Raw genomic sequence first — 15,410 nt, forward strand, 5'->3', positions numbered from 1 at the left:
AATGATATTTTCAATTGCCTTTCATTAAATAAAGCTTTAAGTGGATCTATACTTTATGAAAAATTATACCTCAAATCTACAGTAAACTTAGATATACTTCTACTGTGCTTATCGGGACTTCCTATTATAAGGGACAACTTTACATATCTCATGGACTTGTTAAAACACATTTGTACAATTTTTTTATGTGTATAAAAACTATAAAGTCCTTTGTACTTTGTTAGATTAATGACTCAAACTATCATCTTCTCATGCTTACTGTATTGTACAAAACACCCCTATCACACAGACTGTACACCTCAAAGCAACATCTGTCGAGGCCAATGGTTACAGGAAAAAGCACTTTAACACTTGCAGAAGAAAAGTCAGTGTAAAATGAAAAAGTGTTTCAGGGGGGCAGACTAGGACTGAATCCAATTGCCTCTGGGATGAAAGATGGAAAAACTTTTATCTTTAAAACAACAAAAACATGCCGAGTTTCCATATAGGTGGATTATGGTTGATGCTAGTCACAGTGAGAAAATGTACAGAGGGCAAAATTGAGGACAGATAAAAGCACCTGCTCAAAGACCGTATTTTCTTTTAAGCTTTTTTCTTAAGCACTCAAAACTTTTCAGAATTTGTGAATGAGAACGTTTTTGTGGTTGTGACCAAATACCAATATTATGAATATTATAGATAAATATGAGATAAAATGTTAATAATGCCATGATTAGAAGATGTGTACTGTTGAAAAAAGAAACACAATCATAAGTTTTCTTAAGGTCCACTGTCCATTTTGAAGCCACAATTTACTTAATTAACTTATTTTTATTTCCCTTTTGTAACATTTGAATTTTGCTGTTCTACATACCAAAAATAACCCCACTGAGATGCAGCAAGCCAAAATGTCATTAATTCTTTGATTTTATCAAATCTCATACAAATATATACATGCATACAACAGCCGTCTTGTTTGAGTAAGGATCATTAGCTTCTTAATTTGTGCACTAAATTCAACAAGGAAAAAGGGAATCCTGGACAACATAATATTTGCCATAATCCCTCTCAAGCTTGTGTTAAGGCTGAGCAAAATCAGCTCATTATGGTTGTTTGTTTCTTGGCAAGTTAAGTTTTGCTCATTTATGCATGTCCATAATCTCTCCAAAAATGCAAGTATGAGTTTTCCTATCATTACTGATTAATCAACATGGATATTTACATGCCTGCCCAAGTGCATAATATGAACGCAATATATTTTTTTTATATGGATTTAATTTGATTGTCTGTAGGACACTCTGTGTGATAAAGAGGCAGAGGGCTTAGAGGGTTCACATGATATAGAAATTCATTTGGAAGCTCTACTTCACATCACTCTCACAATATCACTCTCCTTCAGGACATGTTGTCTTGTGATCCAGATCACTGTTTTCCACAGTTGTATTTACTCATTCTAATGAAGGATACATACATTTAATTATTCATTTTTACTTCACTTTTTCCTTGATTCCGGATTCTTTTTAGTACCAACCTACATGCGAGAAAAGAGGATTGAAGTAGCCCCCAACTCAGATCAACTGTTCACTGTTGTCAAACTATGCTGTTTGTATCGTGCGTCTGCTCAGTTTAGTAGATAGTGGTGCTGTGAGCCGAATTAGCTCCAGATGTTGTTGTCCTACTAACCTCTAGGGAAAAAATAAAACGCTTGTCCCCAGTAAGCATCAGCTACTCTGTAACACATGGCTTTTGTCACTGGCCAGTTTAGTGTTGTACATTTGAGGGCATCTCCATTTTTTATTTGTGCGGTGTGTCTTATGTTGCATGGAGTCTTAATCCACACTCTTTTTACTTGACTTTGTGTTTTAACTATATATTCCCTGGTTGAAAGTGGCTGAAAAGAAGATAAATGAGATAAATGAAAACAGCCTTCACCAGATGTGATAACAGTCAACACAACTGTCCCTTAATCTCCTTATTTACATAAACTGCTCCTCATGTATTTACAACCAACGGTATAGCTGTTTGGTATCATGAGTCAGTTGTTTGCTGTCTGTTAGCAAGCGCTTTCTGTCCCTGGACTCAGCTCACAAGAAAGGGAGTGAGGACACGATCAAAGTCCTCTGAAAACCTAATTTAAAACAGAACCCCAAACACAGGCGTGGCCAGTTGAAGTTTATTTCATTTAGCCCAAGACAACAAATAAGACTCATGGAGGAGGTCCTAGCAACACAACACAAACACAACTGCATTTCCTAGCAACCCTAGCAAATTTGATTCAACCTTTCTTGTTATTAAGAATTGAGCAATATAATATGTTTCAATGGTAGAACTTTGGATGAGAAAAATCGAATGGATTATTCTGAAACGAACGAAAACACTGAGACCGAAAACGTATAAGTAAGAGATGCTTCTTTGTCCACAAGGAAGGAGCCAAGTAGCACACCAAACATTTACTTAAGAAACTCAAATATTTCAGCGCTTATTTTCACAGATAAGAGCAGGGTCCTGTCTCTTGATAACTGGGACTTCTGTGACAGATAGGGAGTTTGTATTAAAAGTCAGGATGTGTTTCTCCTTCTGTAATCTATGTTCTCGTATCATGACAGGATCTTAGAGGAGGGTCTGTGTTGCTAAGCGGGACAGTCTGGGTGAGCCGGAGCCGGTCAATCTACTTACCAGCAAATAGCCACAGCTAAACAGGTTTGGACAGCTATGTGTCAACACATAACTGATGGGTGTGTACTAACACACACTAGACCTCCTTTTAAGACTGTAAAACTCATTAACCTAAATAGAGTTCAGCTTTTCAGGAAATTCACAAAAGACTAATTAAAAAGCAAAACCGACTTAGACATTAAACTAAAAACAAAGGCGGGCATCCTTGTATAAATTAATTGGAAGTGGGAGCTGTGTGCTGTTCAAACCAGTAGAAAACAAAATAACTCCACCCAATAGTTTTAATAATGAAATGTTTCAAACAAAGATATATAAAAGATAGTAAAAAATAAACCAATTAGTAGAGCAATGATCCCACTAGCATTACAATTTCCATACAATTTGGTTGTGCAACTGTATGTAGACAGTGGATAATATGAGAAAAATAAGTTTGCTCTATAAAATCTGACCAATAAACTTTTCAAGTTCTGTATGAAATCCCTTCACAACACTTTTAAAGTCACAAAACATTCAGATGAAGTCCTGAACTACAAAACAGAAAGAAAAAAAACAGTACCTTTTTGTTGACTAGAGTGGTGCTTCTTGACTTTACAGCAACAGAGTCCCATATCGCGCTTAAAACAGTTTGATCGAGGCTAAAGCTGTGCCATGTCAATTACATTACCAACTCTATTGGAGGTGAATCCACATGCAGGTATGTGCCAAGGTAGCACAATGCCAAGAGGCTGAGAGGAAGCCCCCAGCACCATCACCGCCAAAACTGTAAAAAACAAGCCATTCTTTTTCATTCACTCCAAATGTATTTTCCACTTTCCCCTGAGCGGCAACAAAACCCTTTGTGAGTGAAAGCTCTCCTCATGTGCCCTCACTCACTCTCACTGCTCGAGAAAGATGTGCTGCACTGCTCATCTTTGCCAAATACTGCAAACATCCCCAAATACAAACAGACCCTGCTAATCAATCTGAGAGCAGGCTGCCGTTGTGGGTATCTGCTTTGATTCTGTTCCACACCACATTTTTCACTGGCGAGACACAGATCTCTGCATGTCACTGGATCTTTTCCCCCCTATTAAACCCAACTGCTTATTAATTAAGCTTTTCCCCCTTTGAAGAAGTGGCAGACCACACGGGGGGTGTATGTGTTAAGCAGATGCTTGCTCTCATAGCTGGAGGGTAAGGGCCAGGCTTTGAGTGTAAAGCACCTATAGGAGATGAAACTGCTTGTATACAACGCTGAATCCTAACAGACCTTGAGTCAACTGTCATCAACAGGCACACTTTCGTTTTAAACTTCCCCCACACAACTCCCATTCCCAATCTTTATTATGTTCACTGTAGTAATAAAGAAAGGCATTGTTGTAGACGCTGGCATTTTACCCATACCCATGGACCTTATAACATGAGGTCTGAATCACATAACACATGCACAAATTTGAAATGTTTTGAATTCTACTGAAGTATTAAACCCGGGGCCCAATTTTTCTTGCTGTACACCCACCCACTTGGCATCACGCCTTTTTCTGAAAACAATAAACTAACATTTAAGTTACGCATGTTTAGTTAGACAGTTTTATCGTAAAAACTGTTACTAGCTGTATAAACTCGGATGAGTTTGAGATCCCAAAAATCATTCATCATACTTTACTCTTTAGTACACCTTCAATTAGCAAATAATATGAGCATACAAGCTATCTTTGGAATGTGTTATAAAGTCATAATTGTACATTACTGTTCCCTACTTTCCCTTATTCACATTTAAATCCTCAAGCACAATGCCTCATATTCCCATGGGTCGTGATACCATAATTAAATGCAAAATTACAAACAAGAGAATGAAGTACAGTTTGGTACTATGTATGACGATGGACACTGCATAGTGCCCTATTGCCAGTCAAATCTTGTAAACTGCACAGCTGTCGGATTAATGGGCAAAGGAATGGCAAACAGTACTTTCTGATAAGACGTGCATCTGCTCTTCAAAAGCCAACAACAAATGGTTATCGGTTAAGATAGTCGTAAACGATGATATTGACTAATGCAAAGCGAAAGGAATGAAAAGAACTGCTTTCTACGAGCCCCGTCTGTTGTGCATGCCAGCTAAACAAGCAGTCTGTAATTATTAATTAGCTGAACTGGGGGTGTTTACTCAGGACTGTGTCCACCTTCATTTCCTTCAAATGTTCCCCGTAGATTCTTGCTGCCAGGAAAACACAAATTAAAGAGATAATTTGGTCAGAGGGTCCAAGGATTAGGAACACTGCCGTGAAGGAGATATTTTCCATTTACTCTTTCTCAGATGTTGTGACAGTTTGTTGGACCTGTACATTCAATAGACTCCTTGTTGATGTTTTCAGATCCTATACCAACCTCTTCAATTTAGAGTCCACCAAGAAAAGACTGATGGAAATAAATCAATTACTGGCAAAGGGCTTGTCCATGACAGTCATCAAATGGATTCTCAAGCTTTGACTCAGCCGCTAAGCAACACTATGTTCCAGAGGTATAACTGGGTGAGGGATAATCATTAAACAATGATTATCATATTACACTGATGTTCTTTTCTCTATTATATTCATAACAGACGTACCACATCATTTGTATTAAAAAAGGAATGATAGAATACATTGCAATTTTTAAACTGGGTTTGATTTGTTTAAGCTGTAAGCAGATTAAACACGGCTTGAACGTTTTCCTCATTTGTCAGTGCAACTGCCGTTCACTCACATGTGAAGTGTGAAATCAGGTATAGAGATTCTTCCCTGTTAATATACAAGGAAAAACAATAACACTAATATAAAAATGAGGTGTGGTTATTGATTCCAGCCTGTCAGTTTTATCACACGTCTCAAAGTCATTGCTTAAAGCTGTTCCTCTGATCCTCAAACTAAAGTCATAAATCCACCAGCTCCCAGGGAATAAACATCGCTCCCTGGTGTGAGACAAATAGGCAGAGAAAGAGAGAGTACAGGCAAGAAATCACAGCAAATCAGACTATCAGGGCATGAGTGTGTACAGGGATGCCCAACTAATATATACAATTCTGCAATACAAATATAAGATTTTGTTTTTAAATAACTTTATATATGAGAGCAAGGTAAAACCGCAATCTATTTTTTGGTTAACAAGATCAAAAATACATTCATGATAATAGTAAGGGATGGATTTAGAGAAGGGTCAGGGCAGAAATGTACATTAGCAATAGCAACAACAAAAAAACATGTTAATTGATTTCATAACCGTCAGCCCTGGACTCTTTCCCAAAGCCTATCAGAATCTTTCAAACACATTTCAGAAATCCGCACAACTGTGGTTTTGCAAATCTACATTTTCCTGATGACGTTTGATGGATATTACACTTGCATGTCATATTTGTTCGTCATATATATGCAAGAACATACACACTGCTCAGGGTAAAGTAAATTGGTAGAGGAATCCCCCATATGGAAATAACCTTTCCAGGAAAGTTCTGAATCCAAATCAAATAAATTGTCTCCAATTAAGAAACACGTTAAATGCTTTTAACTTATTAAACCTACTGAGAAATGGCAAGCTTTAACAGTGTAAGCTGGATATAGGTTTTAGTATGATTTCAGCTGATCTTGTGTGTCACTGACAAAACCTACATACGTTAAGACACAGTCGACAAAACGGCATCAGTCTCGTCAGAATCCCAGCCACCAACCAGTCATGTGGCTCTTGCATGTTTTCCATACGACATTGTGAAACAATCAGGGTTAAATGTCAACTAGAAATCTAGCAACACTGAATCAAAATTTGCCCACGATCACAGGAGTTGTCTGCAAACAAATTTGAGCTCAGCTATGAACCACAACTAGCCATGGCCGTTAGCCAACCCACCAATCTGTCGCTGGAGTTTTGGATTGCAGCCTTAAATGCACAGAAGAAATTGATTCACACAAACTTATTTATTCATTAATATTTACTTGTTTATTTTTGTTAATTCTTTTTGATCAAAAACGAATTTTATAATGAAGGATTAAAATTGCAAGTGTGGGAAGTATTACAATAAAAACTTAAATGGAGTAAGGTACTATGCATCAACGTATTTTTAAAAACTGTTTCAAAGTTTCCAGCAAACACCCACATTTTCTCACTCGGTGGAAATCTCCGCTCTTCTCTCACATGGCAAATTAAGGCCGCCTCCACAAGAAAACCAGCTGCAAGCCAAAACATTGAGAAACTCTTCCCACGGACACTGTTTTGGAATTCCTTTGTGCTGGAGAAACTACTTTGCAAGAGTAATTAGCCGAAGCTACAAACATCTCCTAAAATGACAGTTAGCTACATTTTGTTATATTGAAAAGGTACATTTTGACTTTCAAAGCGACTTTTATGTAGTTATATATATGAAATAAGAGACAATGGGACACCATCTGGTAATCACAGTATTTTCACAACATTCAAATTGATACGGTTAGCAGCCTGGCCTAGTAATGCAAGCTCTTGTTATACTACACTCACCTAAAGGATTATTAGGAACACCTGTTCAATTTCTCATTAATGCAATTATCTAACCAACCAATCACATGGCAGTTGCTTCAATGCATTTAGGGGTGTGGTCCTGGTCAAGACAATCTCCTGAACTCCAAACTGAATGTCTGAATGGGAAAGAAAGGTGATTTAAGCAATTTTGAGCGTGGCATGGTTGTTGGTGCCAGACGGGCCGGTCTGAGTATTTCACAATCTGCTCAGTTACTGGGATTTTCACGCACAACCATTTCTAGGGTTTACAAAGAATGGTGTGAAAAGGGAAACACATCCAGTATGCGGCAGTCCTGTGGGCGAAAATGCCTTGTTGATGCTAGAGGTCAGAGGAGAATGGGCCGACTGATTCAAGCTGATAGAAGAGCAACTTTGACTGAAATAACCACATGTTACAACCGAGGTATGCAGCAAAGCATTTGTGAAGCCACAACACGTACAACCTTGAGGCGGATGGGCTACAACAGCAGAAGACCCCACCGGGTACCACTCATCTCCACTACAAATAGGAAAAAGAGGCTACAATTTGCACAAGCTCACCAAAATTGGACAGTTGAAGACTGGAAAAATGTTGCCTGGTCTGATGAGTCTCGATTTCTGTTGAGACATTCAGATGGTAGAGTCAGAATTTGGCGTAAACAGAATGAGAACATGGATCCATCATGCCTTGTTACCACTGTGCAGGCTGGTGGTGGTGGTGTAATGGTGTGGGGGATGTTTTCTTGGCACACTTTAGGCCCCTTAGTGCCAATTGGGCATCGTTTAAATGCCACGGCCTACCTGAGCATTGTTTCTGACCATGTCCATCCCTTTATGACCACCATGTACCCATCCTCTGATGGCTACTTCCAGCAGGATAATGCACCATGTCACAAAGGTCGAATCATTTCAAATTGGTTTCTTGAACATGACAATGAGTTCACTGTACTAAACTGGCCCCCACAGTCACCAGATCTCAACCCAATAGAGCATCTTTGGGATGTGGTGGAACGGGAGCTTCGTGCCCTGGATGTGCATCCCACAAATCTCCATCAACTGCAAGATGCTATCCTATCAATATGGGCCAACATTTCTAAAGAATGCTTTCAGCACCTTGTTGAATCAATGCCACGTAGAATTAAGGCAGTTCTGAAGGCGAAAGGGGGTCAAACACAGTATTAGTATGGTGTTCCTAATAATCCTTTAGGTGAGTGTATATACAATACTATCACTGGCACAGTGTAATGAACTGGGTGGTCGTTGTCTTTGCTACTGGCATTGGCTTTACTGATTTCTTACTGGATTTAAAAAAAACAATCATACAAACATATATAAATACCTAAACTGTCCATTACTTATTTTTTAGAAATACACACGCCTCTCATTGTGAAATTCATTTCTTGAGTTCTGAACCTTGGTGTTGATTATAGGCATCATTTGTTCTGTAACCTGTAACACACCTTCACTACAATTCCCAAAATGCATTAGAAGTGATGGCGGTTTCATATTTCAAACTGCAAACAACAGAACAAACCAAACACAGATTACAGTGCAAAGTTGAGATGTCACACTGGAAGTCTGACCCAAGGCAAATGTAGTATAGATGTGTAAAAAGGAAAATTAAACTACATAAAATTATTCTTGCTGATTTTGATTACAGTAAAAAGTTTTGATAATATTTTTTGCATGGAAAAATAAAAGGATTTATTTAACAGGAATAAATATACAAATATGTTAATACAACATTTATAAAGGACCTTGTTCTATATACACTTTTATCAGTGTAAAATGTTTTATCATGAATTTGTCTGAAACATATCCACACAACAATCCAAAGTCTGCCCTCTGCTGATGCAGTAGTGTACTGCAAAACTATCATAAAACATGCACTGCACTTCACTTTATAGACCTAGTTATAAGTAGATTAGGTTTAGTATTAGTGCAGTACTTGTATTAGTATTATGAAAATATGCAATAAGGAAAATATATATATATATATATATATATATATATATATATATATATATATATATATATATATATATATATATATATATATCCCACCGATCCCACTCTGACATGCCTTTGACTGTCAATTGAGAAATTAGCTTTGCTGTCTTCAAGGAGGTTTCCATTCAATAAGCAAGGCAGTTGTATCTTTTGGAAAACAAAATGCTGAATATGAATTATTATAATTAAAACTAACAGTCATATATTTAATTAAACTGACATATACATAAGGTAAGATTGATGTGTTCTCTTTCAGGACTGCTTTATGAAACACAAGTCTCTACTTTAAGTGTCTCCTTACCTGGAACGATTTCAAAAAGATGCTTGCCTGGTTCTTCTGGATTGACTGACAGTTCGTTCACTTGACTTCCCTGAAGGGGAATGCAGCCCTGGAATAAAGGAAGGAAACTATATATATATATATATATATATATTTTTTTTTTTATGTGCTGTTTGGTTCAGCTGATCAATGTGACATGTATATAGGTTTCCCTATTTATGTCTATTTGCTTAGACTTATGTGCATGTTTAATAGTTTTGGAAGTGAACATTCTCTGCTGAAACAAAGGATTTTGAATTATTTGAATCATAGCGTGACCATTTCAGTCATCCTAGATTTACTCAAGTTCAGACAAAAGGGTCTACAAATAGATGTTTGAATAAAATGGTGCTTTGTTTTATTCAGTGATTTAGAGCTGTAAGATGAAAGTTGCATAAAAAACATGAGAATGTTTGGATAATAGATTCAAAACCCTATTTCACTAAGCAATACGTACGTTGCTCTTCTACATCAATAAGTTCAATTCGGGAAGAAGATTTGTATGCATTCAATAAAACCCAGAAGAGCAATTCATTGTGTTGATACTGATGGGAGGCCCTCTGAGATCTGTATCTGATATAATCCTCTTTGAGCTCCAGGATAGCAGTGTAATGAAGGCTAAATGATGGATGAGAAAGGACACATCAATCCATTTAAATGTAGCCTCCTTCTTCCGCCAATGACTGCAGGTTTCTGTATCAGTAGTATCCAGTGAGGTACAGAGGTTGCCTCGTCTGCAGTATCTAAATGGCTTGACTTACAATGCTGCCAAGTGGGAGGGCAACCCTTTACCAAATTAATTGTCATGGCAACAGAGTGGTATTACAACAGCGGGGCAATGGTCTTGTACTTATGGGCAAATTTAGCACAGTGATGTACAGCAAGGCATGTGAAATTACACCACCTCACATTTTTCACAAATTATGTTATGTTAATTCTTCTAAGTGTGCGGCTCTATTTTTCTAAGGTGAAGGCAAAGGAGAATTGGATGCTTCCAGATTCATTTTCGCTCTTTAAGACCCGCACGTGCAATTCATAAATCACTAAAGTATTCCTTTTTTATTGTAATAATAGCAACAAGATTCCCAGAATGGTGTTTTGTTTTGGGGCTCATTAACCAACAGCAATAAGAAAACGCCCTGGAATTGTTAAAACAGCTGTTTCCAATGCCTATTAAAATCACTTGCACTGAGACTCACCAGTTCCCAGTTTAAACAAGTCTGGTTTGTGTTCAATATAAAGCTGCTGTTAAACCTACTTGTTTTAATACAACCACAAGTTATCTGGTATTGACATCCTTATGTTTTAGCATTGTAACAAGATCACGTTCTTCATCCCAAAATATATTTGAAATATCAAGAAAATGAACAGAATTGTGTTTGGTCTTCAAAAATTTGAATGGTTCTAAAAAACAATAAACGCAGTACTCATCTACCAACGAAGAATTGAGAGCTCTGTTCCTGAAAGCTAGAAGTGATGAAGTATTGATTAACCATAGCCAAAAGAAAAGGTCAATGGCCCTGCTTAAATTGCACAACTAAAATCCATATAATTTTTAAGGATTCCAGGCTACTTAGAGTTTTTAAATATTAAAGAGCACTGGCAATTTGAAAGCAAGTTTCTTAGTGTGGTCAATTTCATGTTATACATGGTTATGTTTACCATAGATCAAAGAATTAAAGAAACACTGCAGAATATCACATATACAATCATGTGGCTTATCTGAATGATATTGAAGTGAAAATGATTACACTGCTATTACAACAAAACAACTGCAAGAACAAAATCCTTAACCAAAGCAAGTGTTGTGTACTAGTGAGTACCTGTGGCTTGGTCTCCTCCTCGTCTTTGTAAAAGTAGAGCTGATCTGTCCGTAGCACAAACCAGCGCAGCTGCCAGTTCTTCATGATGCTCCTCTGCTTCTTTAGCCAGCCGGCCTTGACTGCCCGCTCCTGGAGACTGGGAGAGCAGGGCCGACTGGAGGCCCGAGACATCTCCCCCATCACCATGCTCTTAGACCTGGCTGCAAAGACATGAGAAGACAGGAGAGTGCCTCATAATTGTAGCCTCGCTGTGCTATGCCTTGGCTATGAGCGTGTTATGTGCTATTTTGCATTGTGAAGGTGAGCAGCTTTACCCTCTTTGAGTCTACTCTTGCCATGTCTAAAGACATTAACAGATTCAAATGGCCTAGTGCAGTGATAAGATGATTTCTTCTAGGGACTATAATATGGTTATTAAATAATCCATGGTACCTTTTATGGCTATTTCAATTTCCCCAACTTTGCCATTACTTGCAATTCATTGTTGTGCTCTCCTCCCCTGTTGACGTTTTTCTATAATCTGACTGTGAAGTGGTGTGGTGATCTCATTTTATTTTGGCATCTGACTGTGATTGTTTTTGGTGCTTTGATCCTTCAAGTGGCAATGAAAGGCTCTATATACTGTAAAGGTATCTTGATGGAGACTGTATTACTACTCAATAAGGAGGATGTTAAACATTCTGTTCAAATCATTCATTTTAATGAATCAAGTATTGTTTAAAATATTCAACAGTATAAAGTATACTAGGCATCTGAAAATATATACATGTATTAATTTTATTACATATAAATGCAGGTAAAAAAAACGTGTGATTTTGTCAAAGCCTTTTGATATTTTTTTCAGATATTGATATATTGATAGTTTCACTATAGACTACCTAGAAATACCATGTTGACAGAGTACAAAATCAAACCTTTCAATCTGCACAAAATCCCTTTGTTAACACTACCTTTTACAGAACTGAATTCTTGCACGACAAAGCCATTTTATCATGGATTATTTATCAAAATCCATTTTGAAAACTGCAATCTTTCAACATTTGTTTGGTTTCTGTAGCAGTGACGGTCGATCAATTCTTGTATTGCTTAAAAAAAAAATCAATAGTGGTGGAGGGTTTTTTCTTCCTTTCTTTCTGCTGATGGAAGGGAAAAGCAACTTTGAGGAGGGGCTGGACCAAGCCTCAATTTCATCCCATGCCCTTTCTTGCAAAGTCATGATTGCTGTTACTTCTGCTTCCATAAGCAGTGCTCATAATGGGCCTCTCTCATCAGGAGGGCTGCCAGTTTATTATATTAGTTGTCTCCACATATGCTACTGAACCTTCTGAATCTCATTAAATCACAGTGCAGGTTAATGGAGGCTTCATTAGTGTTATTGCATATCCTATAGTCTGGAAAAAGCAGAAAACCTATAACCACTCTCTTGCTTAACATGGGTCTCAGAGGGGATAATAAATGATGCTCCTCCTTATTACCCATAAAATACAGCTATCATAACATGTCAGTTAAATCAATCACATTGTGGAACAGTGGCAGTGTTAAACCCAGAGAGGACCAAATGGAACATGTTAATTCATTTAAATGGCACTCGATTTGAAACCACAAAATGCAGCTCTCTAGCCTTCTATTTCGGTAAACCAGTCATGGTTAGCTAATTCTTAACTCATGTTATTAACTCATGCTTTCCCTGCTTTCTATTACAGAAATTGCTTATTTATTTTTTTCCAGTTAAATATATGGAAAGGCACCATATATATGTGTTTTCCAGTGAAAAGGAGGCGGAAAATAAACAATGACAGGGTTGAGGTTTTAAGTCAGTATTCCTGTGAAACATTTTAAATTGTCAAGAATATATACATAGTTATTTGTATGTCATCTGAAAGTACTTGTTAATCGTATAAGGCTTAGGTTTAAGACATTACTATTACATATAGTCGCCAAAACAAAACGGCAACAGATTTTCTCGTCTGTGATGCATGGAATTTGAGTTATCAAAAAAAATTATATCAAAACACTGTTCTCGCAAGGGTTCAAAAGTTACCAGTTTGTCCGTTCCTAACACAAAAGTCTCTGCCTGACAGAATTGTAAAATCTTCAATGTTGATGAAAATTAAGGAATATTTTACACCTGTGCTTTCTCACAATGATAAATACATCTCTTATCTTACTCAAGTTCACACTCCCCAGTATTGGATTAAATGTGTTGTAGGGATTTACTGTCTTTGCCCTTGGAGTTCCTACCCTGATAAAGTATCTTACGAAGCAATTGGAAGATAAATATCTGTCCCGGCATCAAAATGCACAGTTCAAATTGCTTCTGAGTCATCATGTTTAGAGGAGAGGAGAGGAGTCTGACAGACACTGTGGGCTTTATTAATATAGCAACGTATGCCAGTGAATGAGATGGATTGCAATCCATTAAGCATTATTGGTATATGCCATTTTACAGTTAGACAAGGTGAAAACATTAGCTCAGGACGTTTTATACATTGTCTGAGAAACAGAAAGGATATTTTTAACGAATGCACCTTTAGATCGGTTCTAGCTATCAGTTCTAAATAGTTTTATTCAACATTTAACATTTTATTACATTTTCATGAATTTACCTGAAAAGATTTGTAAATAGTAATCTCATATTTTTTTGTGATATTTTTTATTTCCACCCTTCAGCCTTCCAACCTTACACGAGTAGCTATAGGATTCCTTCTTCACACTCAGAGACCTTGCTCTAACTTTGACATTAAGCTGTTATGATGTGTAACACATTGTGTGAGTCCATTATCACACTGGCTGTCAGAAGTGTAAATTGTGAATCCAGAAGAAAGAACAATATAAAACAAAAAACCACCATCACCGTATGAAAAAATATAGCATCATTAGGGGCATTGCATTACAGTTTAATTATTACAAATTTCATCATGAAGGTTTCAGTTAAAGAGCTCCATTAATCAGTCTATTTATAACTATTGATTCAACATAAAAGTCAAGTCATTTGCTGTGAGCAGGAACATGTAGTTAAAGCATCAAGCAGAGAATACAGAATTAAATGAGCAAGGAACAAAAACAAAAAACATAGGTAGTTGAATATATACATGCTTGTTTTTAACGCATCCTAATTAATTTAATTTATCTAGGATTGTTCTCTGATTGCATGATTTAATGTCTATACTCTGTGGTACCTTGAAATGATTCAGTTTCTGACTTAAGCCAACACAATCTAAGAGTAATTACTTCTCTGCTAAACTGTGCAATAAAGTTATTTGGCAATGTCATGTTTTGCTGCATAATGCAGCCCGATGGAGCAAAAAGTAAGGCATAATATATGTAATTGCAGTCTTGGAATAAGAACAACCTTTGGCAACCAGAGAATGATGCATGAGAAAGTAATGAGATGAAAAACTAGTGGCCTTTTTTATTTATTTATATAAAACCAAGCTGCAAAAACAATAACTTATGTCAGACCATGAGGGTCAAAGAGAAGGCAGCATGCCACACTCAAACGTGCTTACCTCTCCGGGTCTGTCTGATTTTAGGGCTCAGCATGTTGTTAATCCTGTGCCGTCTTCTCCCCAGTCCACATGTTGTCCTTCAGCGCTGCCGTGGTCTCACCCTGTTGCTCCTCTTCATAGCTTGTCCTGCTCGAGCATCTGAAATGTCCCACTAGCCCGGTGCACCAGCCAGCACTCTTCCCTGGCCACGCCCACTCTCATCCTGGGAGCAGGAGGGATGCCTTGCACACGCTCACATAAGCCCTGCTGCATTATTTATCCAGCTCTGAATTAATTCCACCCCAAACTAACCATTAAGTGCCTGAATGATTACTGTCAATAATTCACTAGAGCAGAACCATAAGGGCTGGGGCCGATCTCCTCTGCCTTCCCTTAATTGGCCATGCCCCGTGTCTCCCTCTGTTCTCGGCACAGATAGTTCTATAAATATGTGCAGCACCAGCGGAGGGTGAGCCGTGTTTGCTGCCATTATCTTCCTCCCCCGTTTTGCAGAATAATGGCTTTAACTGTGCCAGCAATCAAATCAGTGTTGATCTGCAGACCTGTGCACAGCTTATTAGAGGCGAGTCTGGGGAGAGGGTTTGCACTCCAGCATAGCTGAGGGAGCACATA

At 37.7% G+C, this 15,410-nt stretch overlaps 1 protein-coding gene across 1 annotated transcript in view; it reads right to left on the reverse strand.

Moving 5' to 3' along the window:
• Positions 1-15,135, reverse strand: part of LOC136716182 (rho GTPase-activating protein 22) — a 34,208-nt gene extending 19,073 nt beyond the window's left edge. Inside the window, exons 1-3 of the mRNA XM_066693688.1 lie at positions 14,799-15,135; positions 11,290-11,489; positions 9,449-9,536 (exon numbers count right to left, since the gene is read on the reverse strand). Of these exons, the coding sequence (XP_066549785.1) occupies positions 9,449-9,536; positions 11,290-11,489; positions 14,799-14,832 (322 nt within the window). The 5' untranslated portion in view covers positions 14,833-15,135. The remainder of the gene's footprint in view (positions 1-9,448; positions 9,537-11,289; positions 11,490-14,798) is intronic.
• Between the last annotated feature and the right edge of the window lie 275 nt (positions 15,136-15,410).

The sequence above is a fragment of the Amia ocellicauda genome, chromosome 20 (genome assembly GCF_036373705.1).
Source record: "Amia ocellicauda isolate fAmiCal2 chromosome 20, fAmiCal2.hap1, whole genome shotgun sequence".
Lineage (NCBI taxonomy): Eukaryota > Metazoa > Chordata > Actinopteri > Amiiformes > Amiidae > Amia > Amia ocellicauda.